A 21,808-nucleotide genomic window follows, 5' to 3' on the forward strand; every position below is an offset into this window, starting at 1 on the left:
GTATGTAGAGTTGTTTCAAAATCTTATGAGCTTTGACCTTCATATGCGCAGAAACATAATTCCGACCGTCTCCTAAATTATTCTACGTCCTAAAATCATTATATCTATTATTCACAGTCTATCTCGAGCTCTCGTAGCAAACAAGCCTTATGATTCGATTACTAATATCATAATAAAATGCCCTATTATTTATTATTTTAATTTAAGCAATAGAAATATATATATATATATATATATAACGTTCGCCAGTTGGCTTTATTGATGCCCGAGCGCCTCAATTCAATTCTGATTGTAATGAGGCACATGGTCTAATCCTGAGTCAATGTTTCACAACGTGCTTATTAGAAGAATTATGCGGTTACGCCACGCCTTTCGCGCATTTCGCGGCTCATGAGATTTTGAAACTACTCTACACAGATAAGCAAAACTACTATCTACACCCAAATGCTCGAGCACCATCACGTGCTACAATTTCGAGAGTTTTGCTTCAGTTTTAGGAATTATTCTACAAGTTATTAAGTATCTAAACATTTAAAACATATCTAGGATGATTTGTCAGCAGAAATTACCATACTGATGAGAATAGCCAATAAATTCCAAACAAGTATATGTTCTGGTGGTTTCTACCGACGAATAATCGTAACTACTTACAAAATATTGGGTTTGAGGACTTCTTGGGGCATTAGTTTACAAAGTAGTTGTCTCCTCAATATTGTCAATAAAAGTAATTAATTCATGTAATAAATAAATAAAGCGTATAGTGAAAGAAACTTTGGCAACAATGCATCAAATATTTATGTAAATGGACTAGAAATACCTTTATGTTTTATACAGGTGAAGCCTTTTACGTCACTTCCGGCGATAAATTTAAAGTTATTTTACAGTAATCCAATTTTATCACTACGAAAATAGTTCTAATGCGCAAAATATGGTTCTCATTGTAAGTACATGTAAGTAGATAAAAAATAGCGGAGTACAGTTAAATATTTTTCAAAAATCTTTTGAAAAAAAAAAACAATTAAGAGGGTTCTATAGCAAATAGAATACCAAGCAATACATTTTGATAGATTTTATTTCACAATTTGTCTAAATATGAATTAATGCACAAATTACAAACTTTCCTCCATTTTGACGCAGATTTTCTATAAAATGGACTTGTTTACTTACTTGTTCAAAAGCGGCAAATTACAAATTTCTTTAAAACAAAAAGTACTTAATTTGAGCTTCAAACAAACTCCATTTTATAGAAAATCTGCGTTAGAATGGAGGAAAGTCTGTTATTTGTGCATTATTATTTAGACAAACTGTGTAATAAAATCTATAAAAATGTATTACTGGTTGCCTATTTGCTATAGAACCCTCTTAAATATACATTTTTAAAGGCTCCAAAACTTTTAATATTCTTACCTGGTGTGTGCTGTTTAGGGTACTTCCTCTCTGGCCGGTAGGGGTTCTGCTTGGGGTAGTGAGGCTTCTTCTCATTAGGGTGAGTGGGCTTGTTGGGGTAGTAGGGGTTGTAAGGGTTGTAGGGGTTCCTGCCGTGCGGATACTGAGGTACATACGGCCTCTTTGTCGGCCTCGTGTGGTGAACCCTCTGGGTGGGTCTGGGGGTGGTCGTCGTCGTCGTGGTTGTGGTAGTGGTGGTGGTGGTAGTATGTACAGGTCGGTATTTGGGTATGACGCCCCAGTTACGCCTGGAGTCTCTGGGACCTGAAAGAAAAAAACATGTTACGACTGTTTCTATGTACCGTTACCAAAAAAAATCCTAGTAATTTACAAAAACAAGATTTGAGAAGCCACTGTGGTAAGTTTTGACTGATTCTAAGCTATGGGAAGGGGATGAGACTCACCATAGAGGTGTTGTATGGCTTGTTTGTCATCTTCTGGGAGTTCGTAGTCGAATCCATCCTCCATCTCTTTATACCAGGGGTACATGAGAGCATCCTCCACGTTAGAATGAGACAGGCCGAGGGAATGGCCTATTTCGTGGGCCGCCACGTTGAACAGATTAGTGCCTGTAACAAATATGATTTTTTTAGTGAAGATTATAAACATTGGAGTGAAATTTTATATGTAAGATGAATAAAATTATTACTGAATGGTCATATTCTTCTCTAAATGTCATTTAGAAAAGAATGAGAAAGTGATATCTGGGGTATATTATTTAGGGATATTTCGCAGTTCCAAATAGACCAAATATCCCCATCTTGTGTCTTTGTAGTCATGTTATAAATTATACAAGGTGTCTCGGAATTCCAAGTAAATATTGAAAAGCCATTCTATGACCTATTTTAGGGGGGGGGGGTCTTTTTTATATTTTTTTTCGATTTGAGCCTTCCCTGCAGAGATATTCGCGTTTGTGGGGTGAACCAAAAATGCGGTTTTCATTTTTTTTTTTTCAAAAACGGCTTAATCTAGAAATTTGGTACGTATGTTCTACTGATGGAACTACGTTTTAGAAATAAATTTTTATTTGCAGCTTTCACTTCGAAGTTGTTGAAACAAACGACCCTTCCTAATGTTTTGGTTCGAAATTTTTCTAGATGGCTATGGATCAAAATTAAAATTACGGTATTGTGGCTCTATGAATTTAGAAATTTTTCTTGCTCGCTCAATTTTTCCAAAAAGTAGAACATACATACCAAATTTCAAAATTTTAGGTTAAGCCGTTTTTGAAAAAAAAAAGAAAACCGAATTTTTGGTTCACCTCTCAAACGCGAATATCTCTGCAGAGTATTTAAATGATAAAAGAAGTATTTTCATAAATACTGCCTCAAATTACAATGCAATATTTTGGAATTTATTCTACCAGAGAATTATACAGGGTGATTTCACTTTAAATTCAGAAACTGTAGGATTAAATTCATTACCAAAAAATAAGTAGAGTTTGCTCTATAAACTTTTTTCCTGCGCTACTCGGTATTCAAGATACAGGGTTACAAAAAATATATATTTTTTCTGCCTTATCTTCATAATGCGTTGACAGAATTGAATGTAATTTACTACAACGTATTCACTTAATTAGACCTTTTATGGAATGTAATATTAACGTCATGGCTTCAACCAGTGGCGTGCTACTGGAGGTGCCGCCCCATTTTCCCAATAAAAAAATACGCCACTGGAGTTTTTTTGTAGAAATAATGCTACATTCAGATACCTACTACTACGTTAAATGAATGAAAAATGTTTCTTGTTATTTCTTAATAGTAGTTTCCGTTTAGGAGACATTTGGGCTTGTTTTTACGTTTTGTTTAATCTTCCTAATAAATTAATCCGTTTATTTGATCCTCTTGGTTATAACCAGAGACGTACTACTAAAACATCCGCCAACTTTTCCCAAGAAAAGAATACGCCACTGACGGTTGTTTGTAGAAATAATTTTATTTCTGGAAAAAATATCAAACTGAATAATAAAATAACATTAGCAAATAGTAACAAGTTCTACAACAATTATTGTTAAAAACGAAATCCTTCCGCATCGATACACTTTTGACATCTTCTAATCAGGCTATTTATAGAGAAACTTATTATGGCATGACTGTCCCTGAGGAGATTACAATTTTCCTCTATTATTTGCCGCAATTCGTCTCGTAAGCCCAAGATGGACTACAGCTTCAGGAATAAATAAACAAAGCTAGTCGTAATACTAAAACGAGATCATCGTAAAGCTTACTAACTAGCATTAAGATATGACAGAAAACATAATTTTTTTTGGAAACAGACGAGCCAAAACAAAAAAAAAACGTCGAAAAGTGAACAAAATGTTGATTTGCTTTTACGATTCCAAGGGAATTGTCCACAAAGACTTCATTCAAACTGTACTACACAGTTCCATCTTGGCGTTTTGAAGCGTTTGGTGCATCGTATTCGTCTTATTCGGCCAGAATATCGCGCATAAGGAAGTCGACGTTTGTTGCACGATACAACTACTCTCCATATTCGCCTGATTTGGCTCCTTGCGAGTTTTACCTTTTCGGAAAATGTATTTGCCGATGAAAGGAAAGCGTTTGGTTGACGTAGAAACCATCCAAAGATATCCTGAAGGACATCCAGGTAGACGATCTAAAATACTCATTTGACCTGATTTTAGACCATGCAAATTGCTGTATTGAGTCGGAAGGGGACTATTTTGAATAAAATAAATCGGTTTTGCAAAAAAGACTTTTTGTTCTTATTTTTAAACCCATCTTGTATAACATTTGTGGGATATGTTCAAGTAGGTACCTTGTTTAAATAATCAGTATGGGCCAAACGAAATTGTGGGATTACCCATCTGATACGTCGGAAGCTACTAGTGCCTGGGAGTACACCGACATATTCAGCCCAATACGTGAAAAACTTCCAAACTCCCGAAAGCACAAATAAAATTAATAGGAACTTCTTGGTTTTCGCATCGGAGGAGAACTGATTCCACAAGTAATTGATAGAGACTTTCTCGTAACTTAATACAGAAAGTTTGGGGTTTCATGCAATCATCCTATTATTTTTAATTAATATAGAACATCGGATTACCCGGTAATTCCATTACCTTCTTCAATTCGGGAGCAAAAATAACAAAGGTGTATTGTGGATCGAACTATAATTCGCGCAATAATTAATGACCCTGTCCGGACCGAAAAAGGGCATATTTGCCGAGCTTTCAGTGGATTTCATCTTAATGTATCGAGCGGGGTCTAAGACTCATGTATCTGGGGGAGCACTAAAGGCTGATTCACAATATCACACCATCGAAACGTTAAAAATCAAACGCTTTTGCGACAAAGGGTAATTTAGAATATAACTTTTCAGTTTTATTAAAAGTAAGGTTGGAAAGGTGATTCAGTTGTTTATTCAGAGTCAAATAAAAGTCTCTGTATAAAATTTGCGTGTTTCCATGTTTCAGTGGTTTCTTCATTTCCATGATAGCACTCTCATACAGGATGTTTTAACCACAGACCGGATTTAAAATAAGACGATTTGGGCCAACTTATCTATACACAAAAATTAATGCTTAGTGAGATCAGGGTGCTCCTAAATTTTGATCTTAAAATTCCCTGATACTTCGAAGTTTTCCAGGAGGATTTAAAAAAAAGTCCAGATAACGAAGACACGGGCTCCACATCAGTTATCAGTTATTTTTCAATCATCATCATTTCCCAATTTTCTTTGTAAATTTTTAACATAGCATGATTATTTAAAAAATTATACAATGGGAGTAACAAAATTTATTTGCATGGGAAACATTTTTTTTATGTTGCAAAAAACTTGTTTGTCTGAATACCAAATAAAGGTAATTTATATACAGGGTGATTCAGTCATAATGTCATTAATTTTAACCACGTATTCGGAAGAACTAATAAAGGAAGAAAATTGAAAAAAAAATCAATTATAAAACAAAGTGAAAACGTACCAATAAATTGCAATAACCTAAAATTCGAAAATAATGATTATCCTTATACATTTGTTTTAATTAACAAATAAATAATACTTGTTAATATTTAAAATGTAAAAGAAATATTTTATTCATTCATGCGTCTAGGTAAAAAAAGTATTTTTTTTGTTGTTCACTATTAAAAGCACAATAAAAGCTAGGTTAGTGACCGAATACAATAAATAAGCGTAAATATGCATTTTAATTTTTTTAATCGAGTATTTGTATTCTAATCATTTTTCCCTATCTTCCACTAAAATTAATGATATTATGACTGCATGCAGAGATTTTTAATTTAATAGAAATTCAACTTAAAATTTAGAAAAATATGTACATTATTATTATTTGAAATATATGTGGCATGTTAACCTAAGTTATATGTAAAAATATGGAAACAGCTCTAGATAAAAATAAAAACACCACTATTAGAAAGAAACGAAACACTTAAATTATTATTAAAAAGCTTATGGACGAAGTAGTGTAGCAACATACCACTGAAAAAATATTGTTCCCTCTTCGTTTTAATTTATAAAAAAAAAGTAAAAATTTGGTTTGTAGTTCAAAACTTTCTTTTGAAATTTAACTAAAAAAATTTTGAATCATTTTGATGCGATCTTTTGTGTTCTTTTCAGTGGCGTTGTATTTTATTTTAACCGACACTTTAGTTAAAATTCCATGAAAATTCGAGAAATTCCCCAACATTTATAAATTTATAAAATTCCCTGACTATTCCCAGTTTTATAATTTTTAATGTCGGTTTAAAGTTGAAGATCTCATTTCATATATGTATTTTTTTGAGTGTAACATTTTTCTTAAATATGTGTTATTTTTTAGTTTTCTCCACCTTTTTAAAAACTTGTTTTTTTATTCGTACGTCAATAGCAATCTAATTTACAATTTCTAATACACTATTATTTTTTAAATAATTTTTGTCCCTTCTAAAAATTTAATATCTATTAACGATAATGGATTAGAGTAAATTAGAAAACTACTAGACCTAAAATATCTTGGAATATACAGGGTGATTCAGTCATAATGTCATTAATTTTAAGGAAAGATAGGGAAAAATGAGTAGAATATGAATAAGCTATTAAAAAAAATTAAAATGCTGAAAAAAAATAAATCCTAGCTTTTATTGTGATTTTAATAGTGAACGACAAAAACAGACACTTTTACCTATAGATACATGAATGAATAAGATACTTTCTTACATTTTAAGTACCTATTTAACAAGTATTATTTGTTTGTAAATAAAAACAAATGTATAAGGATAAAAATTGTTTTGTTAAGTGATTGTAATTTAGAATTTATAATATTGTACGTTTTCTTTATATTTTATAAACTGAATATGAGTTTCCAGTATTCAGTCAATTAATTATTCAGTTTATAGTACATATACCTTATTGTGTGACTAATTGCTTTTCAAAGAGTAGCATGGTACGTAGTACCTACCTAATTAAAGTTATAGTATGGCTAAAAAACACTCACTCATTTGTCCACAGCACTTTATTAATAAAGTTGGGACCGCTTCACTTTGATTTTGAAACCAATTGCAAAATTCAAGACGACTGGGGAAATCAGCTTATGAACATAAAAATAAAAACGTTTATGTGATCATGTTCCCTACCACAAATTATAAATAACACGCTTTTATCTTGTTTACATATTTAAGAATATGTCGCACTAAAACGAAGACGTGTACCAAATAAGTCTAACTAAAACTGTTTATAGTAATATTGAAAAATGTTGCTTCGTGGTATCACAATCAGTGGGCTAGATATCGGTATATGTTGACTTTTAAGTAATTTTCCAACTCTACTGGAACACTCTGTATGATGTGATAAATAGCACCGGTAATTATTTGTTTAATTATTATCTACAATGGTCACTGATTCTGAAAAAGGTAATATTTCTATTAAAACTCAATCTGTAGCTCAGCAGCTTTTTTAAATTGTTTTTAAGCCGACATTAACTACCAATTTAACAAAAATACGCACGTTTCCACATTTGACGATATAATTAGACGATCTAGCTTTATTTAACGCGTAAAATTTCTAAACCTGTTCACTCACCTGTTTGAAATCGTATACAGAGGACGAAAAAAACAAGTATATTAATCATACTGACGTGGTCGATCATATTTTTACCCAGAAAAAAATCAAATTAATCGCTCCTTCACTGATATCGAAACATGTTCACAACGGCTCCATGGAAGCGTTTTTGTACAAATTTATCCATCAATTCACGCCAGGTAATTCCCTTTTTTACCCCGAACCGATTTCCTAATTTATAGAAAACAAGTAAGCGGCTACTCCTCTATTTCCGGACAAAAAAACAATGCCACTTCGCAAAATAAATAAGTGAACACTTCTATAATTCAAAGAGAAATAAAATCGTCCGACTGAATCGAAACACGGCGCGATGTGCGTTTAAATTTAACGCTTTCGTTTTATTTTTGATCGATTAAGTTCGGATTTTCGATATTGTTGTGTTGGCGGTTCCAACTGCACTAATACTTTTCGAGGAAGATTGTTCCTGGTGGAACGAGTTGATCTTTTGCGGTTAAATATAGCTGCGGACCACTACAAATATAATAGTTCTGTTGTGAATGTCAGTATTACATAATTTTATTTCAAAAATATTATTTCTAGAGCTAGTTGAACTAACTACTTAACTATCCAACAGAAATATTTGATTATTGTACTCGTTACATATACAGACAATTAGTTCAGTAAAACCACAGTTCCTGTATTGAGATAGAGCTGTAAATGTGCTAAAAAAAAACGCACCAAAAGTTGTAAACAATTCATTTTTTATAAAATAATAACGATAGTAACCTAATAAACAATAAAAATTAGTTGTTTGAAAAAGTAGTAACAGAATTATAAATTGTAATTCATATTCTAAGAGTGTTTAGTTCAAAATGAGCTCGGAAAGTGAAGACGAGCATTTAGCAGGGGAAGTATCGGAAGCGGCACAAAGTGCTGCTTCACAATTAATCCCCAAGAAATTGTTGGACAGTACGAGAATGCCTACAACGAATTCAGAGTGGTGCAGTTCGAAGAAAATTCAAAAACTTAAACAATACAGCAGCAACCTCATTGAACATCCAGAACTAAAAGTTACGAAAACTGACAGCACTGGATCTGGGATAAATTTAACTCACTGCAATATAGGCACTTTCAATTTACATGTAGTGCAAAATAAATGTTATATTACTTAAAATGTTTATTGTTTAATTAATAAAATCATAAATAAATTTCGAAAAAATTACAAATAATTTAGACATTTGTTTTATGTTCTAGGTGACAAAAAAGACTCACTTTGTCAAATGAAAATATTGATTTTTGATTACTGTTTACGAAAAAGTAACTTTCCTGTATTGTTTGCTAATGGTTGTTAAACAACGAAGTAAAATACTAGAATAGGGTATTTTGGGACTTCAGAAAAAAATTATTACATCATACAAGTTCTCTTGAATTTGATATTTTAATGTAGTCCCTATAATAAATAAAAGAACCGCAACAGTTGAAACATGATAAGCACGAAAAACAAACAATATCAATCAATTTGACAACAAATGACATCCGTCGATCACAATTTTGGTTCCAAAATGCGGAAGTCCATTACTTTAGAGCCACAGTGTTTTATATTATTTAAAGCATATTTGCATAAAATCCACATACTAAACGTTTATTTATTAAACGCCTATTTGTTGATATTTATATTTAGTTATATTTATAGTTATTTATATTTAGTTATGTACAACTATTAAACATTGGCTGAACTTAACTCGAAATATCGGCGACATCATTGCTGTTAGTTATTTCCCTTCGACAATATTATTACTATTAGCAAGTTTCTCTTTGTCTCTCACCCTCTAGATATTTTATCTGTTATGTCTAGTTTGTTTGTAAGAGATTGTTCTATATGTCCTTAGGCGATATTTGACGGTTTCCATCCCTCTTGTTCTCTAATGCAATTAAATCTGGCCCAGCATTAACCAAAATTTTACCAAACTGATGTATTCCTACTACTTGCCTACAACCTTTCCCATTTGAATATTTAAAGAAAAAGCGGCAAGTTTCAAAATTTGCTGGACAACATATCAGTCTAAAAAGGGGTTTTCGTTTTACGAATAAAAAATCAATTCTCATTTTAAACTTGAACACTGTAAATCGAAAACGACGCATCTATACATATATGTTTACATGAACTTTTTTTAAAGGATTTTTAGTACAAGTTGTGAAAGTCCTGCTACAAAAAACGCGGACACCCTGTATTCGATATCAATCATCACATGCATCGGCAACACCAAAAATATGTATCTCTTTAACTTGTCAGGTTGTTGACTAAACGCGTTTTGTAGTAACTACCTTATTTTTCAATAATTAGAAAATCATGTATTCCTTAAATTTATTTTTTACGTAATTTAATATATTTATTTGCTTTTGTGCATTTTAAATTTGATCATAATATTTAAATTACTGTAATTAACTTTCTAATCGCTTGGTTTCCTTTATAATACAGTTAGAATATAGGTTAAAGTTACTGCATAATTTAATTTTAATACCCTCTTAAACTTATTCTTTTAACTAGAATCTGTCACAGTTCAATAGAGTAACCGCCAGATCAAAACAAAGGATTAGGGGCTTATTCTAAATAATTTTCTTGCCGTATGACTTGGCACACGCAACTTGTTGACTTGGTGACGCGGTACTGATATTTTTTCCGGCAAATTCAAATGCGACATTAAGAAAAACATGAATTCTCCATACATACAATGTCTAATTTTTCTAATTCCCCCCGTTTCTCTTTAAAACAAGCAATTTTCCGCCTTCCAAAGAAACAAACGAAGGATGTTTTAATTAACGCGCTCGGATTTATGCCTGCAAATCTCTGGTATTGTCAGCAACGTCGCCGTCGTTCTCTGAAAAATACGTCAAAGCGATCAATGCGCGTATACTTTCTCTGGCAGGCTTTTCCTCCAGATATTCATCTGTTAAATGGCCGAGAAATAATTAATTGTTGTGTAACCGTGGCGGTTCGGGTTCCAGACAGGGAGTAATCCGGAAAAAAGAAATATGAGCGCAACTCGGATTGTTAGCTACGCTCCTGTGATGGACCTGGGAGATTTTTCCGTTCCCCAGGGTACATTAGACTCGCCATAGATGCAATGTAAGTCATCCCTTATTGCAGAAATTACAGTCTGCACTCTCGGATATAGCTCGTTTCCAGATATCGTGGCCGTAAGCGAAGAAGGGAAGGCGATATTTACGCCGATATTGATTGTTCGATATTTCTTGAAGTAAAACTATGTTTTTTTTGTATTTAAAAAAAATCGATTTTTTTTTTGAGGTGTTTGATTCACATTTTGTATCTCAAAAGCGAAGCGTTTCCAAACATACATTTTAATAAATTTTTTTAACTAGATTTGCAAAATTCATTTGAAAAACACTGAATACGAGGGCTTGTCTCAGCTCGTCGCTAAATCTATAGTGTTTACAGCGGTGGTCATGGTTACTGTCGCGCAGCAGTGAAAGATGGAGTGGATGTAGCGCATATTTACTATGCAGTTTGGGATCTGTTTAGTCCAATTCTTAACCAAATAATAACTATTCATTATTTTTTTTTTCTTATTAACCGTAAATTATTTACATTTGGTTTAAACATTTTGCTACCGATGTATTGTTTTTTCTGATTTTTAAAATATTGTAAAAGTTTAAATTAGATTCTAAAGCACTTGCGCATTTATTTAAAAATCAATCAAACTTTAATGAAAATGCAGTTAAAAATTTGATTTCAGAGAAAAGCAGAAAAATTTTCACTAACAAATATTGTTCAGCATATTTTTCCTATACAGGGTGATTCACAAATGGTGACCAAAAATGAAACCTCGTATTCTTTGGTGAATTTTAAGATGCCTTCCTTTCTATCAAATTTTTATCTAGAACGCTTCGTTAAAAAAATACAGGTGTTAAATTTCAAAAAATGTTTTTAATTTTTGTCCAAAATCTGAGGGCTTTTTCTACAAGCTTCAGTGGGTATACAGGGTATCGGTGGCGTATTTTTCTAAATAAAATAGTACGCCACTGCTTTACGGTACCAACCATGATATTTTCGGATTCGCCTTTCAATTTTCTACAAATTACTTCACTCCAATGTTTTTCGGAAAAAGCCTGATTTTTGAGTAAAACTTAAAAAACCAATTTTAGTCATCAGTTTTAATGATTTTATTTGAGTAAATGCCCAAAAATACCTCCATTTCCAGGAATACAGCCCCGACATCTTTTTAATAACGAAAATGTAATTTGTTCGTAATTTATTGTTGCTTGAATCTGACGAAACCCAATTATGTTTGATTTCTTTTTTTTTTCAAAAAAATGTTTACTCCATTAAAATGACTCCAATTATCTTCTGAACAAATGAAAACATTGAAACGAAAAATTTTATGTACACAATACATATGCAAAATGATTATTATTACTACTACTATTACTATTTGAGATTATTCTATAAAATTATTTAAATAATTATAAATTTATCTAAATATATGTGAACATTTCGTTAACCTCTCCCAAAACGGTAAAAGCCATAGAAAAAAGTCGAGATTATTTCGCTCAGAATAAAATTTGCATTGAAAAAATATATCTTCCAGTGACGTTACACATTTTTTGGAACACGGGTCAAGCTGTGTGCCGCTCTATATACACAATGCTAATGCTTGCCATAAAACACGTGCCATACACTCGACTAAACAAAGCATCAAACTCATTCAGACACGCACAAACGACAATGAAATAGACGGCCAATGTTCCTCAGCAAAAACCTAGCACGTCAGGCCACCAGGGCAGGCATTAGAGTGCTGCTAGCTACGTATCGAATAAATTGATCGATGCGAAGCTTCAGATCAGAAGAAGACATGTACATGTTATTGTACAATAACGCGGACTGTCTATTTCGTTTCATACTATTATGCAAATCCTTACATATATGTATATTCTTATAATGTAAAAAGTACAATTATTATAAGGCGGCCGTTGTGTCACTTTTTGTTTGTATAAAATTACATAAAAGAGACCCCGGCTTACGGCCAACGGCCTATCCTGTTCCACATTTCCGATCTCTAATAAAAATACATTTATTTAAAACAAAATGTATACAGCTTTTTGTGTGTGCCTACCTCACAACAGTTAAAACTTCATACCTCTGACGCAAAAACGAGGATCCGAGCGTTCTTTTACAGAAACAATTACAACAGTTGCAAGGGTCCAAATCATTACGCTTCGGTTTAATTAATTTTGAAGTAAACTTTTTGAGGTTTTGCGGATCCTTTCTGATTCGTTTCGTTAAAACTTTCGTATTTTTCTAGAGGAACAATCGACGGCACCCGTTAAGTTGGAATTACTTCTGGAAAGCCCGCGATTTTAAAGCTGAACAACGTTTTTAAAAGAAACTTTTAAAATTAAAGTAAACATTTTCCCGAAGTAAATTATTAAAGTACACATCCGGTACATTACTAATACCCCTGGAATATAAAATAACCGTGAAACTGCCCGATGCAAATTTTCATAAGGTAATTTTTATTGAAAAGGTGTTTCCTTATAAATGATACCTAATTCCTTTTCACAATCTGCATTATTTCGGTTTTAAAAAATCATTCTCGGTGATCGAAAGGGTTAATAAAATATTTTTTCTACCGTCACTTACGCTTTTCCGCATCATTTGCTGTGTGTAAACTAGATAATTTCTCACAAAACTTAAAACACAACGAAAAAATGACATAAGCGTGCCGCAAAGACTTCTCTGCATAGTTCTATACATCTATTGTTGTAAATTTATGCACGGTGCGTTTATTACAACTATCCGCCATTCACATAATAGCCGGGCGCATGGCACATGTTTCACAACTCAGACAAATCAGACAAAATATCAGTCCGCGTCTTCGCTTATTGTTAGAGATGTACCCAACAAACTTTATACGACTGCCCGACAGGGCCACATATGTAAATAAATAAATATATATATATATATATTTAAATTAACAAAGTTAACATCCGCGGCCATTTTGCTTGTGGACTTCATTTGTATTTCTACTATCATTTTCGAAAACTTCAGAAAAAATCGTGCAACTTTTTTCACATTTTTTTATAACTCGAAAAACAAAAAGTTAATGGCGTTCGTTCAACTATTCAATGGAAACAAAAGAACGCGACAGACCGAACAGCGCGGCCCAAGCCGGCCCTGCACCGACGCCAGAGTCACGTGTAGTGACCCATAGGAATGCCGCGGAGGCATATTTCCTCGACCGGAACTTGATAGATGATAAAAACGTATCCACAAATGTATTCTGTTTGCGTTTGGTACACCCCCGTCCATCATAATCTATTAAATATGAAAAATAGAAGTCCTCGAGCCGTGTGGGCGCGACTGATAACAAATTGCCGTCGATTTGTGTACGCACATGTACACAGATAGCTATAATAACAATCGCTATTGAAACAAGTTGGTATTGAAAACAAAGTAAGCTGTGTCGTTACCGGTGATGCTCGGCATTATATGCATATGCCGTGAAAATGAAGTCTATAGGAATCCCAGAAATCTCATGAAATCTTTATAGTCCGTGGGATTGTTAAAAATTCATTTAAATAACATGAAATCACTTGGAGGTTTTAGATTCCTGCAAAATTTCAAGGTCATACGGTTTCAAGAAGCCACTTGAATTGGTATTACAAAAATCTTCCTGTAATCTTATGAATTCATACGAAATCGTATGATTTTTGATACCGAAAAGTGATAATGACTGACATTTCATTAAAACGTTACTGAATAAGTGAAACGACTTTTGTAAGAGACACAAAATGTTGATGTTCAACAATGACCTTCTGAGATTATGTCCCGCTTGTAAGCCTTGGAAAAGAAAAATCTGATTTTTTTCGTCAGTAATGTGCCATTTTTGTATGGCGTGCGAAAAATTGTTTTTAAAAAATTGATTACAACGAAAAACTGAATCAATGAGCAAAATTTCAACGTATTAAATCGAGTATTAAAACTACTTTTATTGTTTGCTTGATTTCAGACTTTTCTCCCAATAAAGTGCTGTTTCTGTACGTGACACCATAAAAAATTACTAAGAAAAATTTCTCATAATGAGAAAACGAGTACGTGAGCGGAATTTTAATGCTCTAGGCCTACTTTGACGCTGCTTGATTTTAGATCAAAGTAGGCCTTAAGGCATTAATATTTGTCGCACACACTCAACTTTTTATTATGACAAAAATATTTTGTACTATCTCATAGCGAAGGGACTTTACTGGTGAACAAAATCAAAATTTTCGAAATTTCCAAAGCTTGCTGGATTTTACGGATTTTAAATAATGGTAAGTTCTCATTCACAGTAAAATAGAGTTGAGCTCCAGGAGGTAATTTTCATAATTTTTTTGTAATAATAGGACACTCTGTATGTCCAAAACTTAAAAAATACGAGTTTAAGCCACCTTCTAATTTTGTTTATTTTTTATTGCATGTTAATATACAGGGTGTTACTTTCTATAGTAACCATAGTATATATACTTTCTATACTATAAATATTCTGTTAGAATTTAATGATACGTCATATACAGGTTCGGAAAGTACCGATGGTCCATCTGCCGTTACGTGAGAGCGATAAAGTAAGACATAGAAATCCATGCGATAGAGAAGGATGGCTATAATGAAGGCGTCTCATAGTCACCGCCCGTTTCGCCCTTCCACAAATAAGATCCACTTCTTATTTGTGGAAGGGCGAAATGGGCGGTGACTATTAGACGCCTTCATTATAGCCATCTTTCTCTATCGCATGGATTTCTATGTCTTACTTTATCGCTCTCACGTAACGGCAGATGGACCATCGGTACTTTCCGACCCTGTACAGGGGGTGGTTGGCGAAGTTATTTTGTGAAAAAAAGTTCGTATAAACGTAGGTCGAAATATGTTTCGTGTCCGAGATACAGAGTGTTTAAATTTAAATTTTTTATTTATTTTTATTAATTATTTGAGTTTTAAAAGACATTTACTCGAAATTTGAAACACGCTTTGGAGGGATAAATGGGCATTTTTAGGGTGATCCGAATATTTCTACTTGCACCAGTGGTGTTCGTGCGAGAATGCCACAACTTTTTTTATGGTATACGGTATATGGTACACGGTATGGTTTTTTTTTTATAAATGGTACGCCACTGACTTTTTCCCGTTTTCATATATTTTTAGAAATCCGTCATCAATTCTGAATGAAATTGGTCTCTTCAATTTTATTCGTAGGATGCACCGTTTTGAGGAAAATATAAAACATATTTTATTGTAGGTTTTGTTAATTCTTTGTTTAAGGATCTCTTTTAATAAAGCGTGGTCAATGTAAAAATTGAACATTGAAAATAAAAAGTTGATATGAATGTTGGTAAAAAAATCTTCTATTTCGAGATAGAAAATGTTCAAAACTCTGAAATAATTAATAAAAATAAATAAAAAATTAAATTTTAAACACTGTATCTCGGAAACAGAACATATTTTGTCCTACGCTTATATGCTTTTTTTTCATAAAATAACTTGTCGCACTTATTTATAAACACCCTGTATAAATAAAAAAAAGTTTTTGCAAAAATGTACCCGGAAACACTGATTGTGTTGAAAATTTAAAAATACTATTTTTTTAGAATAAGTTTATAGAATTGAACTGAAAAATAGTGTGCACCATCAATGTAGCTACAAAATCGTTATTACTAAAAAAATGTAATACAGGGGGTGGTGAATCCAGTGGCGTGCGCAGATTTTTTTAAATCGCTAATATGATTAATATTCACATTATATTCCTGAAAACTGACATAGCAGGTTTTGAATTTTGTAAGAAGTGAGTCTTTTTTGCTTAATAAATACAGTTAATCAAGCTCCATAATTAAAAAAAAATCCAGTTAAAATCGTACAATGCGTCACACAACAGATATTTAATATGTTACTGACGAAAGTTAAAGAAGGTTTTGTAAATCTAAATAGATGTCATTACTACACATCGGAAACTTTCTGGCGACAATCAAATAAATAAATATTTGTGATTGTATATTATGCTAGTAAGCGGAAATATCCGTTGTAGTAGCAGAAATAGGCTAAATCTGTGGTCAAACCGTGTGCCGCTCTATGCTCACAGTACACAATGCTACTGACTGCCATAAAAACACCTGCCCTATACTCGATCAAGCAAAGCATCAAACTCACTCACACACGCACAAACGACAATGAAATGCACGGTTAACTGGATTGTTCACCGGTACGCCAGGTCGGGTATCGAATAAATTGATCGATGCGAAGCTACAGATCAGAGGCAGACATGTACAATGACGCCGATAGTGAGATTACTAATTCCTGAAAAGTACGTAATGAAACAATAAAAACAAAAAGAATTCACATTTTAAAAATAAAAAAATATAGAATCACTTGAAATCCTACGGAATATTTTGAAATATTCCAAAACCTTGTTCTCTACCTTTGAAAAAATTTTATTCCTTCGGAAGTACAGCTAATGAGAATTATTTACGAAATGTACTATTTCTCTTTATTTATTTAACTCCCGGCACTTCCCGCAGTTGTCATTACCATCTATGACGTATTCACCGACACAATCTCGCACATAAAAACACTCCGACGACCCCCTCGACGCCCCATGACCACTTGAGGGCGCCGCGAGGGTCGCCGTGTCCCTTCCACACCCTAAATTACCTTCGTCGCTCTTGCCAGAGGTGGTCCAGTTCTCGTCGGCATCGAAGTGGACTTCGACGCTGGATCGCGTCCCCGTGGGGAAGAAGGCGTGCGCCAGGATGACGCCCCTGCCGTCGAAGGGGAAGTGGTCGCCGTGGTCCCTCCTGAAACGGGGAAAAATCAGTAAAAATTTCAGCATACAGAGGGGTCCTAAATTGTCTTCCAATGTGTTCGGGGGCGAGTGGTATATAAAAAAAATAGAAATAACTTTCTACAGGGGTTGTTAAAAAGCTAAGAGTACTACAAAAAATAAAAACAAAGTTTATACAGGGTGGGCCATTAGTGTGAGAAAGTAAAATAACTCGCTTGTTATTCGTAATACATAAAAAAAGTTTATACAAAAGTTGTACTGAATTAAAAAAACTAAACGACAAAATTAATTTGAAACACACAGGGCGATGAGTAAAAACGGGACATACCAAATATTACATTTTTGAATGGAACACCCTGTATATTTTTAAATATATTGATTTCTGAGAAAATTCTATATATGGCAATATAAACAGTTTAACATTTAAAGTGCAGGGTTGCCAAGTTATGTAGAAAATTCTTCGAATTTTGGAAAAACATGACCTCGAAGAAGTTCTACTTTAAGTATTTAAGTATTTTTAAGTATTAACTTTCAACTACTAACACTTGGAGCAAAAATATTTGAGAGACATAGGCATATCTTAGGCAAAGACTCCTATATTAGCTAATATCGATATTTTATACAGGGCATTTTTTATAATACGATCATTTTAAGAAAGTTCAAACTTGATTTTCTAAAATTTTTCAAATGGAACACCTTATATTTTATTGTTCTATTTTATTCACATATCAGTCTACTTCAAGTTTTTTAAGAATGTTCTACACCTAAAGTTGTTAGTTTTTAAGATATAGCGACATTTCTGAAAAAACCTAATTTTTATTATATTCGATCGCACGAAATGGCTTTGGAAAAAACTGTCACATTGTGTCATTTGTCAGTTCATAATTTATCACTCCATTTTGAGTTAATTTTATTAGTTAATATTTATTTGTGGTATTCTATAAAATAATAAAAATTAAGTTTTTTCAGAAATGTTGCTATATCTTAAAAACTAACAGTTTTAGATATATAACATGCTTAATAAAAGTTGAAGTGGACCCATATGTGAATAAAATAGAACAATAAAATACAGGGTGTTCCATTTGAAAAATTTTAGAAAACCAAGTTTAAACTTTCTAAAAATGGTCGTATTATAAAAAATGCGCTGTATAAAATGTCAATATTAGCTAATATAGGAGCCTTTGTCTAACATTTGCCTATAACTTTAATTATTTAGTTCCAAGTGTTAGTAGCAGAAAGTTAATACAACTTCTTCGAGGTCATGTTTTTTCCAAAATTTGAAGAATTTTCTACATAACTTGGCAACCCCGCACTAAAATGATAAACTGTTATATTGCCATTTATAAAATTTTTTCGGAAATCCATATGTGTAAAAATATACAGGGAGTTCCATTTAAAAAATGTAATATTTGGCGTGTCCCGTTTTTATTCATCACCCTGTATGTATAAAATTAATTTTGTAGTTTAGGTTTCTTGATTCTGTATAACTTACATATAAATTTTTTTCTGTATGATGAGTAACAAGGGAGTTATTTTACTTTCTCACACTAATGGCCCACCCTGTATGTTCGAAAATGATTTGTTTCCGAAGTATGGAGTTTTAAAGTTTACTTAAAACAGTTTCTTTGTTATATCTTCAAATTTGGGAACAGAGTCTATATTTGAGTATGGGGATGATAAATGAGATAATTTAATGGATTCAGGGGTTTTGTAATCTTCTTTTGAGTAGTACTTCTACATCATTGCAAAAATACTGGCATTTTCTGGAAAAGGAGAAAATAGCAAAGATAACACAATAAACAGAAGAAAAAAAATTGAATTAGAGAGAGAAAATATTTCTTAATTGATAAAATTTAAATGTCAGTTTTCTAAGCCTGTTTGGTACCCAAAAATAAATTTGTCAACCATTCCTCTTAGACATTTTTTGTCGTTTTATAAATAGGGCAAATGCAATTAAAATTAGAAAATTTTGGCCGATTGATGTTTTACTAACAGAAAATGTGACAAATTTAGTTTAATTAATATTTAAATTTGAAATTTATTATAGTTATCTACCATTAATGGTTCGATTTATCAAAATTAAACAAAAATTTTTTTCCTCTAAAAGTTTAGGATCCTATCGTAAAAATAAAGGATGAAATAGTGGGCACAACTCCATCCCAAAATAAACTACTTGTCTAAAATACGAATAAGATATCTTGAAGGACGAAGATATTTCAGAATGTCACTATTCCCTTTTAAAGAAGTAAACCTCTCCATTGTTTGAAAAAAAGTTTATATAACAAGATACCATTAATTTGTGTTGTACTATGTGTCGTAAAAATATCGGGGGGGCATTTTATAGATCACAGATCACTCTGTATATTGCTGACATTTTATACACGGTGAGGAAATATATTAAGAATGAACTAAAATGTACCACACAACTTTGGGACACAAATTATTATTCATAGTCCAGACGGTAAAGCATTCGAGGCGTTTATATTTGAAGGCATCTATTTTTTTGTACAGAAAAATCCCAAATATTATGTAGAATGAGAATCCGAGTTTGCCTATTCCAAAAAAACATTGCTAAATTCAGGGGAACAACAAACAAGAAAATGATCCGTTTTTCGACATTTTTTTCCCTGTAACATTGAAAATAAGCCCTAAATAAAAAAGTCATTCGTCATTTTTTGTTTATTTGACGATATTCTATAAAATTACAACAACTGCGAATCAAAAAAGTTGAATTTTGCATTAACAGTGGGCGAAAAATAGTAGAAAATCATATGTATATTTGAAGCAATTTTTAAAATAAGTAAATATTTATAAATATAGATGAAACTTTGTGAACAAATAGTAAAACATATGTCAATTTTTACTAAAAATTTTGCAACGATCGATCGGTTTTCGATTGACAGGATTGTTAATTAAGAAAATTTCAAAAAGTTTATTGCATACCGTGGGTTTAAATTAAGGTTTAGAAAGGGCTCGCAATGTTTTAGAGATACTTGTTGTCATAATAAACAATGATCAATACTAAAAATACCTTATATTACACTTTTATAACCATTTAGAATTTTTAAAAAACTTTTCAACACTACTCTATAAACAATTATTTATTGCCCAGGGAATTTTCTATGCAATCGACAAAATCTGCTATACATAATATTCGGGATTTTTCTGTACAAAATAAATGACTTCAAACACACCTGGACTATCAATCGATTGATCCTTTGAGAGAAAAATAGTACGCCCTTGGAAAATAGTATTTATATCATAAACAAAATCGTTTCATTATTATAAAAAAAATATCATTTCGTAGCCTGCCAACGCTATTACTTAACATTATTTTTGCCAAATATTTGAGGTAGCCTGTTATTAATATTGTGTATAAAATGAGACCACGGGTATTTTATTGTTAATTGGTTGAAATTCTCAGTTACATTGAACCATTAAGCTCGTTAAAGTATGAAGTGTTGAGGTTTGATTTTTTTTTATACATACTTAAAACATCAACACGTGTTATAATATAAGTTACAAGTTACAATAAAAATTAGTTTATTTTTTTTATTGAACATATGTAATATAATTTCATATTAGTCAGTTAGTTTTTTACAAGAAAATTTTTCTTACACCTGCATAACACAATAGACGTGAGGAATTAGCTATAAGTTATGTTAAATTCAATACCTCTCCCAAATTAACTTCTCGTTTCGCCATTTTAATTAACAGGATCTTGAAGCAATCCAATCCATTCAATTTAATTATTTAAATCTGGATCTGGGTCAGTAACAGAACAGATAATTTTAGAGCTGCATAAATTTGTAGTCTATAACCCACAACAACTAACAGTGGGAAAAAAATAATTTCCTTACAATTTCATTAGCTGTTTAAAATTATGTAAAAATTTAAATTTGTTATAAACACATTGTGACGTCATTTGCCTCGATATTTGGCCGTCTCTAGACTTTTGTAACTTGTTATGCTCGTGCTGTGGGGCTGTTCCGTCCCTGTCATTTATCGTCTCGATTTTCGATAGCACTAAATGACGTCACGAATTACGGCAGGAACACCCGTTTAAGACAATTATTTTGTGCTCCAAACAATAATTCATTATTAATTAACCAGCTCTAAGAAGAGTTTTCTATATTTACACTACATGATTATACAGGGTCGGAAAGTCCCCATGGTTCATCGATCGTTACGTGAGAGCGATAAAGTAAGTCATAGAAATCCGTGCGATAGAGAAAGATGGCTATAATGAAGGCGTCTAATAGTCACCGCCCATTTCGCCCTTCCACAAATAAGAAGTGGATCTTATCTATATTTACGACCTAGTGGACCGATACAGGTTGGATTTGATGACCAGCGTCAGGCGGACTAGTTTACCAATACCGGACTCGCCGAGTATAAATTACGAGACACACCACGGTCAAAGCATAAGAAGAAATTTCAAGAGAAGTGCATACGGTCCTGTGCTTTAAGATTTACAGGTTCCACGACTACGTTCTATGGAATTTAACTTCGAAAGGAAG

At 32.5% G+C, this 21,808-nt stretch overlaps 1 protein-coding gene across 1 annotated transcript in view; it reads right to left on the bottom strand.

The window, feature by feature from the left end:
* Positions 1 to 21,808, bottom strand: part of LOC108910685 (matrix metalloproteinase-2-like) — a 198,699-nt gene that overhangs the window by 23,007 nt on the left and 153,884 nt on the right. Inside the window, exons 4-6 of the mRNA XM_018715380.2 lie at positions 17,159 to 17,301; positions 1,851 to 2,015; positions 1,408 to 1,710 (exon numbers count right to left, since the gene is read on the bottom strand). Of these exons, the coding sequence (XP_018570896.1) occupies positions 1,408 to 1,710; positions 1,851 to 2,015; positions 17,159 to 17,301 (611 nt within the window). The remainder of the gene's footprint in view (positions 1 to 1,407; positions 1,711 to 1,850; positions 2,016 to 17,158; positions 17,302 to 21,808) is intronic.

Source organism: Anoplophora glabripennis, unplaced genomic scaffold (assembly GCF_000390285.2).
Source record: "Anoplophora glabripennis isolate ALB-LARVAE unplaced genomic scaffold, Agla_2.0 scaffold280, whole genome shotgun sequence".
Taxonomy (NCBI): domain Eukaryota; kingdom Metazoa; phylum Arthropoda; class Insecta; order Coleoptera; family Cerambycidae; genus Anoplophora; species Anoplophora glabripennis.